Source organism: Macrotis lagotis, chromosome X (assembly GCF_037893015.1).
Source record: "Macrotis lagotis isolate mMagLag1 chromosome X, bilby.v1.9.chrom.fasta, whole genome shotgun sequence".
NCBI lineage: Eukaryota > Metazoa > Chordata > Mammalia > Peramelemorphia > Peramelidae > Macrotis > Macrotis lagotis.
The window spans coordinates 686,180,702-686,205,253 of record NC_133666.1 but is presented as its reverse complement, the minus strand read 5'-3'; the positions used below and the strand labels follow the sequence as shown (position 1 = coordinate 686,205,253).

The window sequence follows — 24,552 nt, the reverse complement described above, 5'->3', positions numbered from 1 at the left end:
AGGATGACTATCTATCCTAGAGGGCAGTGGACCTTGGGATCCATTAAGACGCCCAAATAATTTTCAGGCAAAATGTTGATGAAGCAGGTCTCCTCTAATTAGTAAAGTTGACTTTTTGAACCCAAGCTCAAAGTTTTATATTTTCCCCCTATACATGTCCATCTTAGATGACTTGTGATAATCTTTGGGTGTGGTACAGCTATACTGACTGTCATCTAATGTACTTTCTATCTCACACAGGTTTGTGCCATCTACAATTTCAAAGGTTACTATGAATACATATATGCATTAATGTACACATGGATAAAACCCCAGTTGTTATATATTCCCTTCTGTGGTCTGGGTAGTCTGTTTAAGGCAATGATTAGCTGCTTAAGGCAACAATTTGGCCAGAGTGTATTTTCTGACTTTGTTCACATAAAACATTCTGGCCTGGCTATACTCTCTGGGCGGGGGGGGGGGGGGGGGGGGCAGTAGAGCTCAAGACCTTCCTTGCCTCTCTCCTCCTATCCCAAGAGCAGACCCAGGGTTGGGCCAAGGAAAATTTACCTTTTCCTGGAGACTTTGCTTCTCTTTCTTTGTTTCTTCCAGGCTCAGCTGTAATTCTTGAATCTGCACAATGTCTTGGGAAGACTGGCAAGACACAAAACAACATCAGACTGGGAGTCTGGCTGCTCACCTACCTCTCTCCCACCTCAGGACATCCCCTGAGTTTTATAGGTATGATTTAAGGTCTATTATTATCCCCATTTTACAGATGTGGATATTGAGGCACAGAGTGACTTGTTCCAGACCACACAGCTAGTAAGTACCAAGCAGGCTCTATCCACTGTACCACCAAGCTGCCTCTAGTGGGAATGGGATACATACAGGCTATACTTTTATTTATTTTTAATACTATGCATTTTAAGCATTTTAAAACATAGTTCTGAGGAATATAAAGGCTTCACTACACTGCCTGCCAAAGGGACCTATGATAGAAAAAAAGGGAGGAGCTACTGGTCTAGTCTAGCTCCTTTATTGGTACCAATGAAAACAGTGAGGCTCATAGATGTGAAAGTGTTTTTTAGAGCCTCCTAATCCATGACCAAGTGTCAACCATCCCTTACTTTCTCACATGCCCCCCAAAATCCAAAGAATGACAGGGGACTCAGTATACCAGGAACAGCCACCCAAGAAGGAAAACATCACCAGGTAACTCAGAGAGGGATATTCCAATTGACTGTAAATTCCATAAGGGCAGACATAATTTCATATGTCTTTGTATCTACAGAACCTAGAGAAATGCCTTATAAGAGTTTAATAAATGTTTGTTGAAATATATATGGAAGAGAGACAGAGACAGAATCAGAGGCAGACAGAGGGGGAAGAAGAGGAAGAAGACAAAGGAGGAGGAGGAGGAGGAGGAAGAAGAAAGAAGAAAAAGGAGACAAAGAGAAAAAGAAAGAAAAGAATAAGAGGAGGGAGGAAAAGAGAAAGGGAAGGGAAGAAAGAAAATAGATGAGAGAGTGGAGAGAGAGAAGGAAGGAAAAAAGAAAGACCACAGAAAGAAAACAGAGAAATGAAAATGGATTGGTGCAATCATAAGATTAGATAATGTGTAACTAGGTGCTATAATGGTTAGAGCATTGCACTTAGAGTCAGGAAGACCTGAATTAACGTCTAAACTCTAATACTTACTAGTTAAGTAATCCTGGCACGTCACTTCATATCTGTCTACCTCAATTTCCTCATCTGTAAAATGGGAATAAGTAGCATCTATCTCACAGGGTTTTTGTCTCAATGGACTCAGATAATATTTGTAAGGTGCTTCCCACAATGCCTGGCCCATGGATAGTAATTAGTCAAGGTTGATTTTCTTCCTGCAAACATGGTGCAGATCTCCATTCTTCCGGGTCCTGAGTGTGCCCAGATGGCTATCTGCCCACACTGGGAGCCCTGACTTCTGACTGCGCCCACACTTACCTGGGCAATGAGTGCTTTGTGTTTCTTCATTAGCTCATTCAGGTCTTCCTGGTCTTCATCAATACGCTTCAGGAGGTCAGATCTCTCCAGCTGCAGCCGGTAAAGTTGCTCATCAACCTGGTGGGATGAAGATGGGGAGCTCTTGAGATGACAAGGAAAGTCAGGCTGAGATGGGGGAAAGCTAGGGGAAGCAAGGTCAGGGAACTAGTAACCAAGGAGTTCCCTTCTGTCTGTATGTAGTTTCCTCCCCTTTAAAATAAGGGAGTTGGAAGCAAAGCTCAAAGTTGTGAAATTGTAATGGCCAAACTTAGCCCTCTACCAAAAAAAAAGAGATGTATGGGATACACCTACTTTCTGTCTTTGCCAAGGTGGTAATCTATATGGATTTGGAACTCTGCCTATAATGTGAGACTTAATCTTTTGGTTAATTTTGTTAAACTGGTTCCCCACACATACACTTTTTTATACTTTGTCATACAGAATTAAAACCAGATGATTCTCAGTACTTCCTCTACCTCCTTTGCTGTCTCTGCCACCATAACTACAGAAGCCCAGTACCCTTTTTAAACCTTTTTTTTAAATTTTTGGCCATAGTCAAAGCAACCCTCACCAAGAGGACTGTCCAGTGGTGATAAACATCTCTGCACTTAGTCAGTAGACATTTCTATAGCCATGACTTCCAGAGTTTGGTTTCTGGACATAACTCTAGAGATCCTAACAGAGTCCCCACCCCACCATGATGTGTCACAGAGAAAAGAGAGCCTAGGAATTGAAATGGGGCCTGTGATTTCCCCCCAAGATGAGGGAGGTCCTTCCATGATGTAGGTCCATTCCATCTCTGTCCAGATTTCATTCTCAGTCTTAAAAGCATTAGCAAGAAAGGTTAAATGCTTGCTCAGACTCACCCCCAGGATGTTTCAGAGACAAGATTTGAACCCATGTCTTCCTGGCTCCAAGGCCATTTCATGCTATTCACTACTCATTCCAGATGTCAGAGAACAGCTGACACAAAGTCTGTGCAATGACATCTTCAAGACCCTCTCCTACTTGCTCGATGTACAGCATCTTTCAATTGACTTATAAACTTAGGTGGAAGGAGCAGAGCCAATGGACATTGGGCTATTTCCAGAACTGACTCACTCAAGAATCCCTTTGATAGTGTGGGAATATATGCATGTGCTGTGGGGCTGGGGGTGGGGGTGGAAGATAAATACCAGATTCTTGTTCCTGGTAATGTTCTCCAGCTCACTATGCATGTTCTCTAGGTCCTGGGCCAGAAGCTTCTGAGTGTTCTGAGCATCTGCACACTTGGCCTCACTTTCTCCTAGCTGTACCAAGAAAACAGGAGGGAGAGAGGAAGGGAGGGAGGGAAGGAGAATCAACATGGGGGTGTGGGGTGGGGAAGGAAGAGAAGAGAGACCACTGTGAGATCCAACCTCCTCCCATTTTCAAAGCTGCCTCAAATTAACCCCCCTCCCATCACTAGTCCACCCTTCACCAGCAACATTATTTACGGTGAACTCTTGAGTGTTTTCACCTATTAAATTACATTGTAGTGCAATTGAAAAAAAATTATTTTGCCCTCGCGGCAGTTAGTTTCTATTTTACAGTCAAAACGACTCTCAATTTAATGGTTACAGCACCATGAAATAAAGCCGCAAATGAGTTTGGGCATGGCTCTTGAAGGAAGGCCTTGCTCCACTGACTGTCGCTCACTCTGCAATGGCAGCCCTTAAAACAAATCATCAGTTTCCTGAGTATGAGGCTAGAATCATCTCCCCCCCAAGGGCTGGGCCCCCACTCTTGCTGTTGGTTCAAAAAAGTCAGATAGGAAAGGAAGGAATCTTCAAAAATGGAAAGAAGGAAATGGAAGAGTATTGGGTTGGGGTTTGAGTCCAATTTAGTTATGGACATCATCATCATGGACGAATCACTTCAATCAATAAGCATTCCAACACCCATTCTCTATTAGTAATCATTCTAGGCCCTGGGGAGTGAAACAATCCCTGTGCTTGAGGGACTTTGCAAGGACATATTGAAGGGCATCAGAATGAAAACCAATAAAGTAGTTCACTACAAGATAGTGGGGGGGGCAAGGGGGTGGTAATAATCAAGCAGAGCTTCCCAAGAGATACCTCAATTGACTTCACATATGGAACATTAGATTCATTTTGTGATGTTGTTTTTCCTGAAGGATCACTTGGGATCATCCATTCAACATGGAAAAGGTCTTGTAGACCATCTAGTCTACGCAAGTTAGCTCTCCAAGGGAGGGAGGGAGGCAGAGTTGAAACTTAGGCTCCTAGGTTCAGAGGTGGAAGAGATCTGGGAAGCCATTAAGTTCAATCTCTTCCTTTGATTGATGGGGGAATTTGAGGCCCAGAAATATTGAGTAACTTGACTTGGGGCACACAAGTAGCCCCAACACTTTCTGCTGTGACACATGGACAGACTAGAACTGGTTCGAAGAGGACTGTGAGGATGCAAGAGTCCATGGCACAGAACACTCTGTTAAAGGAAGTTGGAGATATTTGGAAAGGAAGAATGAAGGCTTTGGAAGGAGGCAGCATTAGCTCAGCCCTCTAAAGACTAGCAGACAATAGAGGACAAAAAACCCTAAACTTATAGAAATATGGTTTCTATATATTCTAGATGCTATTATGGGGAGACAGGAGGGAGGAGAGGATTGGTAGAAAAATGTGGAACATGGGATGATTAGCTGGTGCAATAGATAGAGCACTGGCCCTGGAGTCAGGAGGACCTAAGTTCAAATATGTCCTCAGACACTAACAACTTATTTAGCTGTGTGACCTTGGGCAAGCCACTTAACTCCATTGCCTTACAAAAACCAACCAAAAAAACATGGAACTCATAAACTTACAAATGGATGAATGTTGAAAAACTTTGCATGTAATTGGAAAATAAAATAAAATTTTTTTAAAAATTAAACCTTTTGAGGTTAGGTACTACTATTACTTTTTGTTATACCCTCATAGCTTAACATAGTACCTGATCCATAGTAAATGATTAATAAATACTTCAAGACTCATGGGATTCTTGTTTATTCCCATTATATACAATAATCATTTTAGGAAGCATATTTTTGCCATGTTTTAAAGTGGTTTTTAAAGAAAAATATTGTAATTTGTCCATTTTTGTTCATCTATTGATAATAATTATGTGATTTTGTAAATTTTGTTATAAATGGAGTTAATTAAATTTGCAATGTTATTAATATTAAACCAAACCTGCAGTCCTGAGATGAATTTTTAAAAAATGACCTGGATTTGAGCTGTATGATCAGGGACCCATCTTCACCTCAATTTACTCATTTGCAAAAAACTTGATAAAATACCATCTGACATTTCAACATCTCTTTAAGGTAGTCAAAACACCATGCATGGGAATGCATGTTTGGGTATGTATCTGTATACATCCGCAAACTCATATCTGCATGTATAGTATGTCATACAAGTATATTATGTCCTTCACAATAACTCTGAAATAGAGGCTGATATCAGCCCATTTCTACACACAATGAAATTGAAGCTAAGTAGCATAGGCCTACAGAATTTGAATTGAAAGAGGCGCATATGATAAGATAGTGCAACTCAGCAATCAGTAAATTTTGTTGTTTAGACATTTGTCAGTCATGTCCAATTCTTTGTGATCCCATTTGGAGTTTTCCTGGTAAAAATACTGAAATGGTTTTCCATTTTCTTCTCTAGCTCATTTTACAGATGAAGAAACTAAGGAAAACAGGGTTTGGTGACTTCCTAGGGTCACATAATTACAGTGTCTGAAACTGGATTTGAAATCAAGAAGATGAGACTCCCTGACTCCACTGTTCCCCCATCATCTGAATCCTTTCCCCATCTTTCCATTGCCTGAGACACTGCCTCTAGGATATGGAAATTTGCCCTAGGTAGTCACATTCTGTCAGGGACAAAAACCTGTCAGGCCACAAACCCATGGCAATAGAGTTGCAGAGCTCCGGACACAAAACTAAGGAACAGAGACACAGAACATTAGAATAAGACTCTATGTGGGGGAAGCTTTCCAGCACTCTATCAAACTGGAGGGAAAGAACAAAGCACCTCAGTGGGGCCAGTTCTGACCAGTCAAAAGTTAACTGTGAACTATGAATGTGGAAGGAACTATGAACTATGAATGTGGAAGGAAGCTGAGATGCTTTGAGATGCTTTGAGATTCAGTCCCCAAGGAAATAACCACCATTGAAAGACTTCCATGGACAGATGCATAGTGAAATGAACAGCAGAGCATTGTACACCATACCAGTAAGATTGTTCAACAAAGAATTATTGATGATTTAACTTTTCTCCACAAGACATTGATTCAAGGCAATCCCAAAGGACTAATGGAGAAGCATACTATCTGACTCGAGAGAAAGATATTTACTGAATACAGATTGAAACATACTGTTGTAACTCTTTTTTCTTTTATTCTATTCTTTATTTCTTTTATTCTCTTGTACAACATGATTTAATATGGAAATGTTTCACATAATTGCTCATATATAACCTATTTCTGATTACTTACCATCTCAGGAAGGGAAGAAGGAAGGGAGGGAAGGAGGGATAGAATTTGGAACTCAAAACTTTAAGGGAAAATGTTTTTAAGTTTAAAAAAAGGAAATAATTACCAGTGGAGAAAGTGTCAGAAAGTGATTTAAAAGATAAATTGGGGAGGGGAGAGTAGAGAGACTGAAATGACTAGAGATCTCAAGAAAAAGAAAACTTGAAAATATGCAGATAAAGCATAATGAAAATATTAATAACTCAAGGAAATATGGCTTCCAGATTTGGTAAGTACAGAAATCTATGAATAAACACTGCAAAACAAAGGAAAATGACCCCAAACAACGAGAATGAGAAGCCAGTGGAGTTTCAGGAAGCTATGGAACACACTACCCCTAAGTGGTTCAACATGGCATACAAATCAAAAGTAATGAGTAGAATAGAAAAATATAATTGAGTCTGCAATGACAAGTCGTACCAAAAGGACAAAAGAAAATATCAGATGGGGAATACAAGTATACAGCATTTCAGGGTAATCTAGAAGAAAAAGCAACAACATAATCAAGGAAAAGATGCTCCTATATGAGAGTATATATATATATATATATATATATATATATATATATATATATATATATACATATATATATATATGCATGCATGTATGACAAGAGGCATAGATAACCTGAGCATCATAGATTTTACGGAGGAACAGAACAGAACAAAAAACCTTAACACCATCATGAAGGAAATAATAGAAGAGAGCTATCTATCCAAAACTTCTGAACACACAAAATGAAATTCCCAATTGGAAATCCACAGAGCATCTCCAGTAAAAGAAAAAAGAAAAAGAAAAAGAAAAAATGAAGCCAGTAAATTTCAAGTCACAAAGTGGTTAAATTTAACAATTCAATTTAGAAACAAATTCTGCAAGCCATCAGGAGAAAGACCTTCAAATACAAAGGAAAGGACACTCAAATAATGCAAGACTATTCTGAACCCACTAGAAAAAGGAGGAGGGAATGGAATAACGTGTTCTGAGAGCACGGGAGCTGAGGGCACTGCTCATGGTGACCTATCCTGCAAATCTGAACTAAGCCAAAAAGGACAAAAGATGGACATGCAACAACAAAGAGTCTGAAACATTTTTAGAAAGAAAACCAGAATGAAAGAGATTATTTGCTTCTCAAACAACATAAATTCAAGAGGATGAATAAAATCAGCTGTCAAGGACAGCAGCAACAACAGAGTGACAACAGAGATCAATAAGAGACTTTTTTCCCCTAAATGTACAGGAATTGGGGTAAAGGGAGAAATCTGGTAGAAGTCAGTGGACAAGGGACATTACAGGCAGAAACTGGTGATACCTTGCTGACAGATGAATCATTATTTGGGGGTGAGGGTGGGATGGGAGGATACATTAAGGAAGTGGGAAAAACAGAAGGACAGAGAGTCTGGAATGTGTCATCAACTCAAATCAAGGGCTGGCAATGCCGGAGAAGTGATCCATGTGGTTTTAGGAAGAGAAGATCATGAAGAGAAATGGAGGAAGGATTGAAAGGGGCGAGAAAGGAAAGAAGCCTTCCTTTGCTGGTAAAGAGGACCTTCCATTGATGAAGCTGTTATGGGCAAAGATAAATGGTCCATGAGGGGTGATGGGAATCCTTCACTAGAAGATTTGTTGCTTGAAAAGTCCATTCCTCCTGTATTGGGAGAAGGGAGGTAATGTGCTCAAGGTCCCACATCTGCTAAATAACCTGAGATGATAGACAGGTCTCCCTGACTCTAGTGCCAGAATTTTATTCCCTACATTAAGCTACCTCCCCAGATTATTGTAAAGTTCTGGTGAGATTATGCAATGTAAGGTTGGAGGAGCACGCTCATCAATCTCCATGGCTGTTGCTATTGAAAGGTGTGTCTCATGGAAGAAGCAGAACCAGAAGGAAAGGGTGAGAATTAAAGAACGCAAACTTCATCTCCATGGCAGGAAATGAGATCAAAGCTGCTCCAGTTATGAAATGATCTGCCCTAGGGGAGTGAGGATAAGAGTTTCCCTCTCACTACAAGGGGATCCTCTTACTGGAGATGTTGAAGAAAAGATTGTTTTGAGATCCAGGCAGGACTGGAGGGCTTCTAAAGTCTTTTACAGTGCTGAAGTGCAAAGACTTTGGGCAAGTGACAATCTCCCTGGATTTCAAGTTTCCTATTTAAAATGGAGATTAACTGGATTGACTCTACAGACTCTTTTAACTTAGAGCTATGATCTATGATCTTTTGAACCCCTTATACAAGTGACATTTTCCCTCTCTGTCTCAATTTCCTCATGTGTAAAATGGTCTCTGGGGTCCCTTCCAAGATTTATATATGTGGTCTGTGATTACTATAAGACTGGGATGCTGTAGCTAGAATTTTTGCATTAGGCAGGAGGTGGACTCAGAATGAAATCCCTTGTTTGTCCACATAGCTATCTCTTCTTTTTTTTCCTCACTTGGTCTCTCATCTCTCCATCTATGTCTCTGTTTCTCTCTCTCTCTCTCTCTCTCTCTCTCTCTCTCTCTCTCTCTCTGTCTCTCTGTCTCTCTCTGTCTCTGTCTCTGTCTCTCTCTCTCTCTCTCTCTCTCTCTCTCTCCACCTGTTTCTATCATCTGTCTTTGTCTCTGTTTCACTATCACTTTTTCTAGATGTTTCTCTGTCTTTATCTCTTGCTCATGTGAAAATCAATGGAGTTTTACAACTTGCTATTCATGGACATTATGTTGGGAACAGCACAAGTTTCAGAGATTAGAACTTGAGGGTCCATTTCCCTTGGCAATTTGGGATGATTGAGAAACTTTGGAGGAAATGATTTAGGGCAGAAGCTGGTCATTTGCATTGTTACAGCTTAATCTCCAGAGGAAATTAGATGTTAGGAGCTCTGCCGATTTGTCTGGAGTTGGCTTCCTTCCTCAGTGGCTGAGTCAGGGAATTTTCTTCTACTTTAGCAAAGAGATAAGATGAGCCAAGCTGTGGTCCTCTCTGGTACCTAGAAAATCACAGGCAGAATACAGAACACCCAAATACTGTTTGTGGGCTGATGGGAAAAATCATCGGATACAAGATTCATAATTGGATAATGATGATGTTTGTCCTTTTTTTTGGCAAGGCAAATGGAGTTAATTGGCTTGCCCAAGGCCACACAGCTAGGTAATTATTAAGTGTCTGAGACCGGATTTGAACCCAGGTACTCCTGACTCCAGGGCTGGTGCCTTATCCACTGCACCACCTAGCCGCCCCCCCGCCCTGTCCTTCATTCTTGATGAAAACCATGACATCAGGGTAGGTGATGCTATGACAAGCACAGGAATTAGATTTGAGTGAGGGAGTGCTATACAAAGTCACTACCCTCACTTTCTACTCAAGAGCCAACTGAATCCAGTAGCCAGATATGAATCAGGATACCTGGAGATGGTCCTGGGTGTGAGATAATCAGGGTTAAGTGACTTCCCAAGGTCACACAGTTACTAATTATCAAATATCTGAGACTAGATTCAAACTTCCATCCTCCTGATTCCAAGTCATTGCTCTAACCACTGGGAAACCTTACCTGCCCCTATAATTGGAAGGGACCCAAGAGAGTCACTGCAACCCCTCCAGCATTTTGCAAATGAGGAAAGTTTTCATAGTCATTGGATTAGAGTTGGAAGGGCCCCTCAGAGGCCATCCAGTCAACTCCCTTATTTTATAGATGAAGAATTGGAGGTCCAGGGCTAAGTAACTCACCAAAAGTCTCACAGGTAAAAAATGTTGGAGAGAATTTGGCTACAGAAGCAATGTGACTTGCCCAAGAAGTCACAGAGTCAAGATCTTCTGACCTCCAGGATGATGTTCTTTTCATCTTGGCAGTGACAACTGCCTACCTCTATCTTGTCTACCATGTTCCCTCTCACTCTTTCTGGAAAATCTGATCTGAGAGGCCATAGGTATCAGAAGAATCCAATGGGAGGACTAAAGCTTGATTTTCAATCCAACCACTTAACCTGTGAGCTCCTTCCATTCTCTGGGCCTCAGTTCCCTCTCTTCTCAAATGAGGTGATTGCATGTGATGGTTTTCAACATCCTTCTCAGCTCAAAATCAATAATCCTCTGAAGTTCTTTATGAAATCGATGGTCTATTTTGGGGGAACCATAAGGGTCAAAGAATGAAGAAAATGGGCATTGACTAGGAAGAAAAGAAAGCAAGCAGTAGCAGAGGCATCAGGGAAACAACCCTTAGCCCCAGTGTGGGACTGTAAGCAGTCTGGAATTTTTTTTCATCTTTGTATCCTCAGAGATTTTCACATAGTAAGATTCAAAAAATAAAACCTCTTGTTGATTTGAGTTAAAATTCCAGGCACATGTCTTATTCTAGCAGGTCTCCATGATTTCACTTCTAAATCCAATTTTCATTGTGGAAATATCCTCTCCTGAAGCAGATCAATAATCAAATAATTTATTTAGCTGTATGACCTTGGGCAAGTCATTTAACCCCATTGCTTTCCAAAAACAAAACAAAACAAAAATCCAATAATTGAGTCTTACCTAGGGGGCCCTGAGGAGTTAAATGATTTGGCAGACAAAGCCATGAAGTATCTAAGTCAGAATTTGAACCCAGGACTTCCTGACTGAGGCAAACTCTATTTGCTCTACCATGAAAACTGTTCAATGACTCCAGTGATTTCAACTACATTTTCTTGTGGGAAGAGATAATAGAAAATAGCTGAGCATTTACCTTTCATTTTATGGTTTGCTTTAGAGCTGCATAAAACCCTGAGAGATATTATTTTCATTTTACAAAAGTTAAGGAAACTGATACAAACAGAGGTCAGCTGACTTACCCAGGGTCACACAGATAGTGGTTGATGTATGTAAGTCTCTGTCTTTAAGTCCAATACTCTTTCTACTCTGTCATTTAGTTTTTCATCTTTGTTGCACATACTTTGTATATTGTTTATGTACAAGTTAACCTAAATGTACCCTGAAATCCCTTATAACTCTGGGATTCACTGAATTGAAAGAACAAAAACTCCTAGAACCCCAGAAATGAAAGGAATTGTGTTGAATGGGACCAGCTCCATAGCCTCTTAGGCGCCCACCGGGCAGACTTGGGGCTACCCCAAATGAGCTTAATGTCGAGCATTTCAGGTCCAATTCATTATTCTTCTCCAGCTGAAAGAAATATAGACTTCTCTCTGGCTGGTTTTTCCATTATAGATGACCCCGTACTAGAATAACTCACCTCACATCATTTCCATATTGAAACAGCTTGATTGACATTTTTATGAAGTAATACAGGAGATCATGTCAGGGTTGAGATCAAATCCTTCATGACTGTCAGCAGAATATTGCCCATTTCTTTAAAAATGATTTCCCTGGAATTGCCTCCAGGCAGGGAAGTCACAGGGAAGTCGGGTGTGACATCAAAGGGCTGGTTCAATTCCTCAGAAAGTGTTATTGAAATGATATTTGCCTATCTCCAGTCAGCCCCCTTGGATGAAGCTGCTGTAATCCCCCACTTGACCAAAGTACATGGAGAATTCATTTTCATTGAGTTCAATTCAACAAACATTTATTAAGCGGTCCTCCGTCCTAGGTTCTGGAAAGGGTATTAAAGAAAAAAACACAAAGAAAACAAAAAAGCCAAAAAACTCAAAAACCTTATATTCTCCTGAGGGAAATGACTTCCCAGATAAGTAAATGTAACCATATGCAAAATTTTTAAAGATGGGATTTTCCTTGAGCATGAAGAAGGACTCCTCCATTTCCTCTCTGGAAAAAAAAAAATGAATGGCTTGTGCCTCTTCATTCTATAGTCAGCAACCCTCTGAGAGCTTTGTTGCTGCTCCTCTAAACATTTTTCCCCAAAGGCTTCCCATCTCCTGCCTCCATTACTTTGCACATGTGGTGACTCCTTCTTGGAAAGGGGCTTGTCCTTTTACCTTATGGAATCCCTAGCTCGCTTCAGGTCTCAGCTCAAGTACCAGCTGCCATAAGAGACCCTTCGGGATTCTCTTATATAAGAGCATCCCTGCCCCTAGGAACTAACTTTGCAAATTTTTTTGCATACATATTATATTTGTTCATCTGAGTATGTATCCTGCTGCTTCCCTTCACTCCCACTGCATGCTCTTTGCAGGCAAGAACAATCTTATTTCATCCCTAGTACCTAAAATAGGGATTGGAATGAAGCAATAACTAGTACTAATATAGTGTTTTAAATTTGTAAAGCAATTTACAAATATCATTTTATTTGATCCTCATAAATCTGGGTAATAGATGTGATTGCTGTTCTACTGTTCAGTCATTTTGGTTGTGTCTGCTCCAGGATTTTCTTGGCAAAGATACTAAAATAATTTACCCTTTATTCTCCAACTCACTTGACAGATAGGAAACTGAGGCAAATAGTGTTAAAAGTGACTTGCCCAGAATCATACAACTAGTCTGAGGACAGATTTGAACTCATGAAGATGATTCTAGGTTAGGTACTCCACCCTCCTTGACATCTAGCTGCCAAAAGATGTAATTATTATCCCTATTTTACAGATGAGAGAGATAAGACTGAGAGCAACTTCCCACATATAAATAGGAAGTGTCTAAGACAGGATTTGAATTCATGGCATCCTAACTCCATACCTATTGCCCTATCTATGTAGGCATTGAAATGTTTGGGTTTTTTAATGAAGTGAGTTGAACTGAATTAGATTGAGACATCTGGAGTTGGGGAATAGCCTGAGGATTATGGAGATGTGCCCAAGAAATTCCCTGAACAGCTACCCACCAGGTTTGATTCGGAGCCACGAGGCCAACATTTGAAATGTAAGTCTCTGACCTCAAATCCAGGGCTCTGTTTCCACCACCCTGCACTGTGGATAAAGGCTAGAATTGCAGACACTTCCCTCTTTGGGTCCTAGGATTGGGGGGGGGGGGGGCGCTTTGAAAGGATTGAAGCAGGCAATAAACAGAAGCTCATCCCCGGAAGACACAACAACCCCAGACCTCTGAGGTCCCTCCAATTCTCATCTTGCCTCTGTTTCTCCTATCACTCCCCCACCCCTCAGTGTCCTAGCTCACTTTGATTGATTTGGTGACAAGTGCCAAACATATAGTAAGACTACAGAACAGAAGCCATAGAAGGGAAAATTCTAGAAGGAGGGCCTGCTTAGCCTTTCTTTGTGTACCCAGTACCTAGAATGGAGTAGATGTTTAATAAATGCTCACTGAATTGAATTAAAGGTGCTATTGCCCCTCTTTTACAGATGATTTGAATTGATGATGTTTGTGCTTTGGTCTCAAAGACCATGACAGGGGAGGCCAGGCCATGAAAAGCAAAGGAATTGGATTTGAATGGGGGAGGGGGGTTGTGCTAAGTCACCTGTCTTAGTTTCTCCTCTACAGTCATCTGAGCCCAGTGATTAGATATGAATCAGGATGACTGGAAATGGCCCTGGAAGACTTGACTGAATATTAAAACCACCAAGGGTATTCATCCATTTTACAAATAAGGGAACTGAGGTTCCCAAAGAGAATTTGTCTCACTTTTGGTCATAGAACAAGCAGTAGCAGACAACAAAATTTCCTCCCAGACATTTCCTATTCCTTGGCAGGAAGGTCTCCTTCCATTAGGTAAATATTCAGAAAATGTGTGGTGATTCTCAGCTGCTTTAGTCTCATCACAGATCCCATCAGCATCTGTTTCCAGGTATTTAATGACAGGAGACAGAAAATACAGGAGGTTGAGCACTCTTCTCTGCTAAAATCAATGGCTTTGTCTTTCCAGGGACAACAACAGAGAATCATCTCCCTGGGTCTCTTTCCTCTCCAGGAATGATGTTACCCTTTCTTCTTTCTCTGCATTTTCTTTTTTTCTTTTTGTTTTTTGCAAGGCAATGGGGTTAAGTGACTTGACCAAGGTCACACAGTTAGGTAATTATTAAGTGTCTGAGTTCACATTTGAACTCAGGACCTCCTGACTCCAGGGTCACTGCTCTATCCACTGGACCATCTAGCTGCCCCCTTTCTCCCCATTTTCAAGCCCACAGTCAAGCTTTTCCCTCTGAGGACTATCCAAAAGAGGGCAGCCAGAACAATGGGGAGTGATTGTGGTGATGGGGAAGAGGGAGGGGTGTTTAGCTTAGAGAAGACTCAGGGAGGGACAAGGTAACCACTTTCAAATACTTGGTGGGTTTCCCAGGGAACCAGGATAAGATCCCAGCATCACATCCTTTGGCATTGTGGACAAAACTAGGAATAATATTCACAAGCTGCAGCAAAGTCAATTTTGATTTGACAGCAGGAAGCACCTCCACAAAGGGGATGGGACTCCTCCCTTTCAACAGAGATATTGAAACAAGCAACTATACCTGTTTCTCCAAGTATGGGTTGGCCTAGCTGAGTCTCTGAGGCCCCTTTCAGCTCTAACATTCTACAAATCTTTTCCCATTTGTACCTCACTGCTAATCTTTTCTTTCTTTCTCTTTTCAAGCTCATTACAAAATTCTTTCCTAGTATCCTCTCTCATCCTGGTGAAGTGACATACTCATGAACCAAGACACCTGGGCTAGAAATTTTTCCTAGATAAATAACTGTTTATTTTCTCTTCCTCCATCTTCTCTCCCCCTTCCTTTCTCTCTTCCTCCTCCTCTCCTCCCTGCTGTTCCTTCCCCTCCTCTCCCTTTCTTTTGTGGCCCTCCCCTCTTCCCTCTTCTCATTCTTCTCCTCTCCTCTCAGTCAGAACATTCTGTTCCAGTACCCTCTTCCTTCCTAATCAGAACAAGAGACCTCCCCTCCCCCAGCAGAGCCAATTAAGATTCCTATCACAGACACATAAAACACAAGCTGATGAATGCCATTGCTTTTCCCGGTTATGCCATCTTGCTTATTTTGAATACCTGTGTAATATGTTTGCTTTGGACTTATTAAACTGCTAAATGATCTATCCAAGCACAGAGAATGCTAAGAAGGAATAAGCAAGATCAGGATTTAACAAAGGTATTCCAGATGGGTCATAGAAAATAGCGAAAGTAACCTACTGCTAAAGGAGGCAGGGAAATCCTATTTAAAAAGTGGTAGACTAGGGGTGCAAAAGAGTGAACATATTTCTGATTCAATTGATGTGTTGATGAATTTTGCTCTTTCATATTTGTAACAAAGAATAGATATCTCTTGGGAGGGTATAGGAAAAATATATTTGGAAAGAAAGAGGATGAAAAAACAAAAGTAATCAATAGAAAATTTAAATATTTAAAAACGAAATGGAACATGTCCTTTCCCCGGATCCATCCTAGACAACACATGGAGGATTCAGTGGCAAGCAAGGAAATGTTCATAGCAAAAAGTGAAGCCCATTCCAACAAGGAAATGGGTGAAATGAAATTTCAAAATCTAAAGCTGGTTTTCAGAACCTCACCAGATAACTGTTCTCCAATAGTGGCATCAAAGGGATGTTTTTCAAGAAAGCATAGCCTTGAGGAAGTGAGGTGGTGTGGTGAATAGAATACCACCCTGGAGTCAGGAGGACCTGAGTTCAGATTTGGCCTCAGACTTCAATCCTTACTTGGCTGTGTAATCTTGGATAAGTCACTTAATCCCATTGCCTTGCAAAAATCCAATTTTTTTTTAAAAAGCATAGACTTCTACGACTGAATGCAGAAAGGATATAGGTGTGCCCCACAAATAGCAACCTCAGTTTCCCTATTATGAACATCTTTCCTTCGAGATTGTAGAAGACATACAAGACACAGAAATCATCTGGGGAGGCATAATAAGCAACTCAAAGTAGAGATACTTGAGATCTCTTCCAAGCTTTATGATTGTGGGGGAGGAGACATTGATCTAGGAACCTGGATCAATGAGGAAATTGTAGAAATGTAGAGTCTTAAGTAAATGTGCACCCACACGTTGTTATCTCTTGAGTAGATGTGAAGAAGTTAGTTAGGCAAGTTTGATAGTGTGAGATGACTCTTTAAGGAGGTAAACAACACTTTAGGAAGGGAGTCAAAGTAAGAACCAGTTCTGAAGAGGTACAGCACATGGAGGATTCAGTGGCAAGCAAGGAAATGTTCCCAACAAAAGACAAAGCCGAGGGGTAGCTAGATGATGCAGTGGATAGAGCAACCTCTCTGGAGTCAGGAGTACCTGCATTCAAATTTGGCCTCAGACACTTAATAATTGTCGGCCCTAGAGTCAGGAGTCCCTGGGTTCAAATCCGGTGTCAGACACTTAATAATGACCTAGCTGTGTGGCCTTGGGCAAGCCACTTAACCCCATTTGCCATGCAAAAAACCTAAAAATAAATAATTGCCTAGCTGTGTGATCTTGGGCAAGTCACTTAACCCCTTTGCCTTAAAATTAAAAAAAAAAAAAGAAAAGCCAATTGCAACATGGAAGTGGGTGATATGAAATTTGGCAACTGGGTCAAAAGTTAGCTTTGAGGAGTCTGAGCTATAACAGTCATGAAAAGAGCTAGTTCTGAGAAAATAGTATATATAGTATATATAGTCAAGAAGGGAGACCTAGTTTATGAAAGGGAATTGTTCCTCCCTTATTGGGGTAAAGACAAGATTGCTTGCATCTATTTCCCAACATTGACCATTGCTTCTTTCAATAAAATCACTCACCTAGGAGACACAAGAATCCTTTGGCTCTGAGTTGAGATCTAAACCCACATCTTCCTGATCTCACATCAAGCATTTTGTACACCAGACTATGCTACTTTTTGGTCTCCTATATTGATGGTTATTCCTAGAAGGTGATTTTTAAATCTATTAAAATTCCCTATTTTCACTGAGGAGAACAAATGAAGATGAAAGAAAAGATATGACTTACCCAGGACCACAAGGCAAGTTAGGGTCAGGGTCAAGATTTGAACTTGTCTCTTCTGATGACAAAGGCAATGATTTAACCTCACTGCTTCCTTTAAGCAGTGTAATTGGATTAAAAGATACATTGGAGTCTTAAGACCTGGTGGAAGTCTCAGATCTTCATCTCATAAGTTATTTTGTTTTTTTTTTTAGGTTTTTGCAAGGCAAATGGGGTTAAGTGGCTTGCCCAAGGTCACACAGCTAGGTCATTATTAAGTGTCTGAGACAGGATTAGAACTCCTGACTCCAGGGCCAGTGCTCTAATCCACTGTGCCACCTAGCTGCCCCACATCTCATAAGTTATTTAATTCCAAACAATTCAGTTTATTTTTTGAGCCTCAGTTTCTTCTTCTGAAAAAAAAGCATATAAAGGACCCTTTTGATCTCTTGAGAAAGCTTGGAATGGTCATAGAACATTTTTTAGGGTTTTTTTAAGAGCTGAGTCCTTAGAACACGAAATGTCAGAGGTGGAAAGACTGAAAACAGAAAATGTCAGAGTGGGAAAGAACCTTGGAAATAGAATAAGATGCAAATTTATAACCATAAAACTCTATACAAATGTGAACTGTTATTACCCTCAAGTGGCAGAATGGATGTGAATGTATCTTAGAGCTATACAAATATAAGCTATCATTATTATCCATTATTGCTAATAATAACAATCATATGTGATTATCCCAAGTTCATTTGTCTGCCTCTATTACAGGGGGCTGTGCCTTCCTTCTCATACAAAAAAGGTAATGGTGCTTTTCCTACCCCTGTCCTGCTTCTCAGCCTTAGCTTTGTTGGTCTTTAAGAGACAATGGATAAGTCCATATTTGGGAGATGGGGAGGAGAACAGAATTTTAAAAAGAGTCATGATACCCACTTTTTTTTTTTAACTAAATGTAGGTTCTCATCATGGCTAATAACAGAAGAAAAAGAGGCCTTTAGGTAGCTCACATTGAATCAATTCAATGCATCCAATTATTCTTTCCTTGCCTCCAATTCCCCAATGCTAGAAACTCAAGGTTTCCTTGTGGGGACAGAAGCTCCCCCAAGCACCTATTCAGGCCTCTCACAAGAATCATCTGCCTGGGTCACACTGTAATTTATTTTTTTTCTTTTTACCATGGAAGATGGTATGTCAAACCATACCAATTAGGAACTCAAGGGGAAAGAAAAATTCAGTTTTGTCATCCTCTTTACTGTTTATGTGAGAAACAGAGATAAAAACCACCTTGGAGACTTTTTTAAAAAGCAATAGGGCCAAAAGGACCCATGGGAGATTTGGGATGAGTAGGGAGAGAAGTCCCAAAGAGAAATGAAAAATGTGTCCAAGTCCTTTGCAGAAAGGACAGGCTGAAGAATGAAGGAGATCCCAATCAGGGTTCAGCATCCTCTCAGTCATTGTAGCTCAGACTTAGGAGGGACCTCAGAGGCCCACTGGTCTGACTCCTCCCATATGAACTAGAATCCCTGGCAGGTACCTTCCGGAGAACTATTGGGAGAATTGAAAATACTCTGCAAACAATTAAACCCTGTGGAAACCAATCTACAAGCATTAATTAAGGGCCTATTGTGTACCCTTTTCTGTGTTGGACACTGAATCCTCAAAACACATTTTATGTATAAATAGAAATTATTATAATGACTATTGTCATTATCATATCCTAGATAGACGAGGACAGATGATGATTATCTTCCTGAATTAGCTATGGGACATCAGACACAAATCACATAAGTTGACTATACACCAAGAATCATTTTATCTGCCCCACTCCTGAAGATACATGACAAAGAAGTTTGCACATAAAAATGGCCACTAAGGTATTGTGCAGAAGTATTCTTACCTAGTTATGATTTCATACTACTGATGATGTTTATCCTTCGTTCTCAAAGACGATCATGCCATCAAGGAAGTGATGCCATGACAAGCAAAGGAATTGGATTTGAGTAAAGGGGTGCTGTGCCAAGTCACCAGCCTCATATTCTCCTCTAGAACCCTCTGTATTATGATTTCATATTAGTCAAGTGGATCACAGGATGGGAAAGTGAGTCCCACAGGTGGTAGATAGAATAAAAATCATTTTAGGTTTTAAAGAAAACCCTGTTTTTATTTATTTCTCTTTGATAAAACAGACAACCAGTTGCCAAGATAATTTTCTCTTCTCACAATTTTTTTGTGACACAAAGAGGGACCTTGGTCGTTTGGGATGATAGAGACAGCTTTTACAAAGTCCCATCTTTGTTAGAAGGACTAGAAAATTGATATGATAACCCTGAACAAGACTTTGATTCATGGAGTTGACTTGGACACAACCAGAATAACTTTCAGGGACCTGCTTGTGTCTGCTGGCACCTAAAAAGTAAAGGATGGCCTTGACCACCTTCCCTGATGTCTTTTCCGGCTCATCTTTCCTAGAGATATGAGATCTGAAACGAATCATTCATCCCAGCTCTGACATTTACTACTTTACCACTAATGAGGTCCTGGGAAAGTCCATTTACTTCCTAGGACTCAGTTTTCTCATCTTCAAAATGAAGGATTTGGACCAGATAAATGGTATGTGAGATTGTTTCTAGATGTATATTCACAGTTAGAAAGACCCAAGAGGACATACAACTTCTTCAGTCTACAAATGAGGAAAAATGAAGCCAGAAGGCAGTAAGTCTGAGGTAAGATTTGAATCCAGTTTTTCTGACTCCAAGGCCAGTATCATCTTCACTACCTCATGGGGAGGCAAGGAAGGCAAAAGGGTAAAGCAGCAGCCTGATCACTAATAGATATGCCTAAATAAGAATGTCCACCAAAGTAATCTTCTACCCTTTGATTAAAGTTTTCCAGCAATGGAGATAATTATATCATTGAACAATTAGTTGTAAGGTACCTAAGAGATCATGGCATCCTTGAAATCTTCCAGGAATGATTAATAGGGAGTTGAAAAGCCAAAATTATGTGACTTATAAAGGAAGAAAGCATCAAGCTTCTGTTGATGGATTGAAGTTATCAAACCCAAAAGGACTTGTATAAGTGCTATTTTTAAAAGTCAGACATGTGATGGTTGAATCACTTGGAGTGATCTTTGAAAACCCGTCAAGAATGGATGATGAGCAACAGGTCAGTCTTAATTTTCCAAAAAATAAAAATCGAAATGAGTGAAGTCTTGTCCTTCAAACTTGACTTTGATACCTGACAAAATTCCAGAATATATTATTAAAGCAAGTAGGGCTCATGAAGAACCAACAGGGCTTCGTCAATAGGTAGTCAAGCTAGATTAACCTTTCCCTTTTCTGTCAGGGTGACTAATCTGATAGATGAGAAGAATGTAGTACATATAATTTAACTAGATTTTTGACAAGCATTTCTCAGAATCTCTCATGAGATTCTTGTGGGGAAAAGGTGACATGTGGCAGGGACAATTTAACAGGTATGGGTCATGGGATATTTTTGAATGACTGGACCAAAGGGAAGTCACTATTGATTCAATATAATTTGGGGGGGGGGTCAGCTAGGTGGCACAGTGGATGGGGCACCAGCCCTGGAGTCAGGAGGACCTGAGTTCAAATCTGACCTCAGACACTTAATAATGACCTAGCTGTGTGGCCTTGGGCAAGCTACTTAACACCACTGCCTTGCAAAAACAAAATAATTTTGGAAGGAGTTCTGGATGGGAAGTGTCTAAGGAACTGTCCTTGGTGCTTTTCTATGTAAGATGCTTGGATAAAGACATATGTTTATAAAATGTGATGACCCAAAACCAGAGAGAAGGACTACCTAATCCACTGAATGAGAGTTAGAATTCATTATGTTCTCTAGAAACTAGAATATTGGGTTCCTTTGGACCCTCATTACCTGACAGAGTGACTTGCACAAAGGAGATGATTCTTAATGAAGACTTTTTGCATTAATGTATTTAATAAAATGAACTTTAACTGAAATAAAAGTTGCATTGCATTAAGTTTTCTTTTAAAAAACCAATGCTTCCAGTTAAGAGATAGGGAGGAGTGGAAGCACAAATTCAATAGACAAAGCAGTGGATTACACCTTCAATACATCAACCATGGAACGTAGCAATGCAGTGGGAAATAACCATATGCTCTTTGCCTGCAGTAAAAGAGGTGTAACCTCTAGGAGGTGAAAGGTGAAAGTTCTAGAAGCACAGGAGAGAATGAATGAGCAAGAGATCAGCTTTAGATATGGAACATCTGTTTCCGCAGCCCTAGAATTGGAATCAAAGTGCCCTGTCTTCTTTATAGGGCTGTCTCAAAGATCAAATGAGATAATGGATAGTAGTTCTTAATAAACGCTTACTGATGCACTCCTCAATAACTTAGTTGGAAAGTGCTCTGTAATCACAACCCATTGTGAGAAGTGGGAGTTGGTGTGATTGTCATTGCAGCACATAGCTAGACAGATCTATATAGATATATCCGACCCTTTTTATTTCCTTCTTCCATCCTCCATCCTCTTCTGGTTTGAATCTCAATACCACAATAAGGAACACTACTATTTAACCCTGTTGCTTATAAGGGTATCTATGAAGATCCAACTCGTTCGGATCCCAACACCAGGGCCCATGTTCTCATGATTCACCCAAAAACTACAATGTCAAGGCATCCAGGGAAAAGATCGGATAAGATCAAATAATGTTAGAGTGACATAAACCTTAAAATGAAAACTTTTACACATGGATGAGACACAGTGTCAGAATGAAAGAGGGTTTAGAATACAGAATGTCAGTGCAGGAAAGGTTTTTGAAACAAAGAATGACATAGGTGGGAGGGTCCTTAGAACAGGGGATGTCAGGTGGGAGGGGTCTTAGAACAAAGAATGTCAGAAGTAGGTGGGACCTTAGAACACAGAATAGCAGGGCAGGGAAGGACCTTAGACCAAGGAATGGGCCTTAGGATATTGGTGTCAGAGCTGGGAGGATGTGTTTGTGAAAAACTATTTCTCCTTCTGTTCCTTCTCTTTAACCAATGAATCATTGAGATTATTGAGGAGCTCTATACCCATGACCCTGGACATGGGTTTATGGCTTCTAGTCTGAACACTAGAAGAGAAAAAAATGAATTAGAAGTTTGCTGCATTTCAATTTGAATTCAAAGAATAAAACCTAGAAAGGCTGCTACATCTAGAATAGAGGCCTGGCTTCCCACCTTGCATGGATGACTTTATCAATTCATTCCCATTTCTTTTGGGACCTCAGTTTCCTTACCTGGAAGATGAAGGTCCTGACCTCAATTAACTCAATTCAGTAATTATTTATTAAATACCTACTGTGTACAAGATTTCTGCTAAGCACTGAATATGCAAAGTTGGAGATCAGAAGATTTAGGGAGGACAAAAACCCAACCATTCCTATCTCCAGGGGACTACTTTTGTTGGGAGATACCTTCATAGGTGTATAGATTCAGCCTAACTGAAAGAGGGGGAGTTTCAATGGCTAGGCCTAGTTGAGGTGACATCCCAAAGGAGACAGGGACTGAGCTGAGATTTTAAAGGAGTTAAGCATGCCAAGAAGTAGAGGTGAAGAGACATTCCAGGTAGGTGATGGGGTTTGTGTCAAGGCAAAAATCAGAGATGTGAGGTAGTTGGAAAATATCAAAGGAGTTATGTAAAACATAACTATCACTTCACTTTAGCAGTGGTATTAAAGGTGGCTTAGAGGAGGGAGAGATTTATTTGACCTAAGGAGAGCCATAAGTGTTCAAACATAATGTTCTGACCACTACACTACAGAGATGGAAAGAATTATTAATTCTCTCTCCCCAACTCATATGTTATTGTGGAGTAAAAGAAGGCTCAGAAATGGAAAGTTATTCACCTGAAAATTAGCACCTGGTTCAAGAACCAATTCAGATGCCACCCACTCCTTACCACCCACCTGTGTGGGCAAGGATTATAGACAGGACCCAGGGTGAATTTAACCTTTTAACAGGCCTGCTGTGCTTTAGAGCCCAGTTCTTGGGGCCAAGAAGGATGAAAAGCCATTTCTGGAGATTTTGACAGGGCCAGGCAACTTGTGATGGGTCAATACAAAAGAACAAAGGGACAGTTTCCCTTTTCTGGGTCAGAGGGAAGTGGAAAATTGGCAAATTGCTCTACTACAGAGATCACCTTCCATCCTCCCCTCCCAGCCAGGTGCCAACATCTGCTCCTCACAGATGTTATTTATGCAAAACCATTATCTCAATTATATATGGATGTTGTTGGAATTGCTTGTGTCTCTGGATTAGTTTATTTCCAGTGGAGACATTCAACATGGATTAATTACTAATTGGCTCCTAACGAACAGGTGTCATTAAATCAAGACAAAACCTCTCCTTTGTTTCCCTAGTCTATTAAGGAGAAGTGGAACAGTACTCACAGGACTATAAAATGTTAGAGCTGGGAGGACCTTAGAACAGGGGGGGGTATCAGAGTTGAGATGGGCCCTTAAACATCAAATGTGACCAAGGTCACAGAACATCTAAGTCATAAAACAACTCAAACCCAGACACTGATCCAACATTCATATCCCTACCATTTCCCTATAGACCTTTCTGGCCCAATGACACCAGAGAGTGGGAATTTCTGGACAGAAATGCCTCCTAGCTTGTTCTCTCTGCTTGCTTAAGAAAGTATTTTTTAAAGAGAACATGTGTGGCATCAGAGGGGCAGCTAGGTGGCACAGTGAATAGAGCACTGTCCTTGGAATCAGAAGGACAGGAATACCGATTCAACTTCAGACAATCACTAGCTGTGTGACCTTAGGCAAGTCACCTAACCCTGTTTGCCTCCTATCCAGGGTCAGTCATTCTGATTCATATCTGGCCACTGGACCCAGATGACTCTGGAAGAGAAAGTGAAACAGGTGATAGAGCACATCTCCCCTTCACTCAAATCCAATTCACTTGCTTATCATAGCATCACCTCCCTAATATCATGGCCTTCTTTGAGAATGAAGGACAAGCATCATCATCATCATCATCATCATCATCATCATCATCATCATCAGGAGCCATGAGAGACCAAAAAGCAGGGGTCCTGTGCTAAGCACTAAGCTTTTTGTGACCCCAGATCTTTTATATTTTCATGATAATTTAAGGTTTTTGAACCACGTTTCACAGAAGGTGCCTGTGAAGTAGCAGCCAGAATATTCCCATTTTACAGAGGAGGAACCTGATCCTCGGAAAAGTGAAAGGAATGA

The 24,552-nt window shown here is 40.5% G+C and overlaps 1 protein-coding gene across 1 annotated transcript in view; it reads right to left on the bottom strand.

Annotated features, from left to right (window-relative positions):
• Positions 1–24,552, bottom strand: part of MYO18B (myosin XVIIIB) — a 362,548-nt gene that overhangs the window by 110,519 nt on the left and 227,477 nt on the right. The window contains 3 exon segments of the mRNA XM_074206167.1: positions 550–633; positions 1,966–2,082; positions 3,180–3,293. Coding sequence (XP_074062268.1) covers positions 550–633; positions 1,966–2,082; positions 3,180–3,293 — 315 coding nt within the window.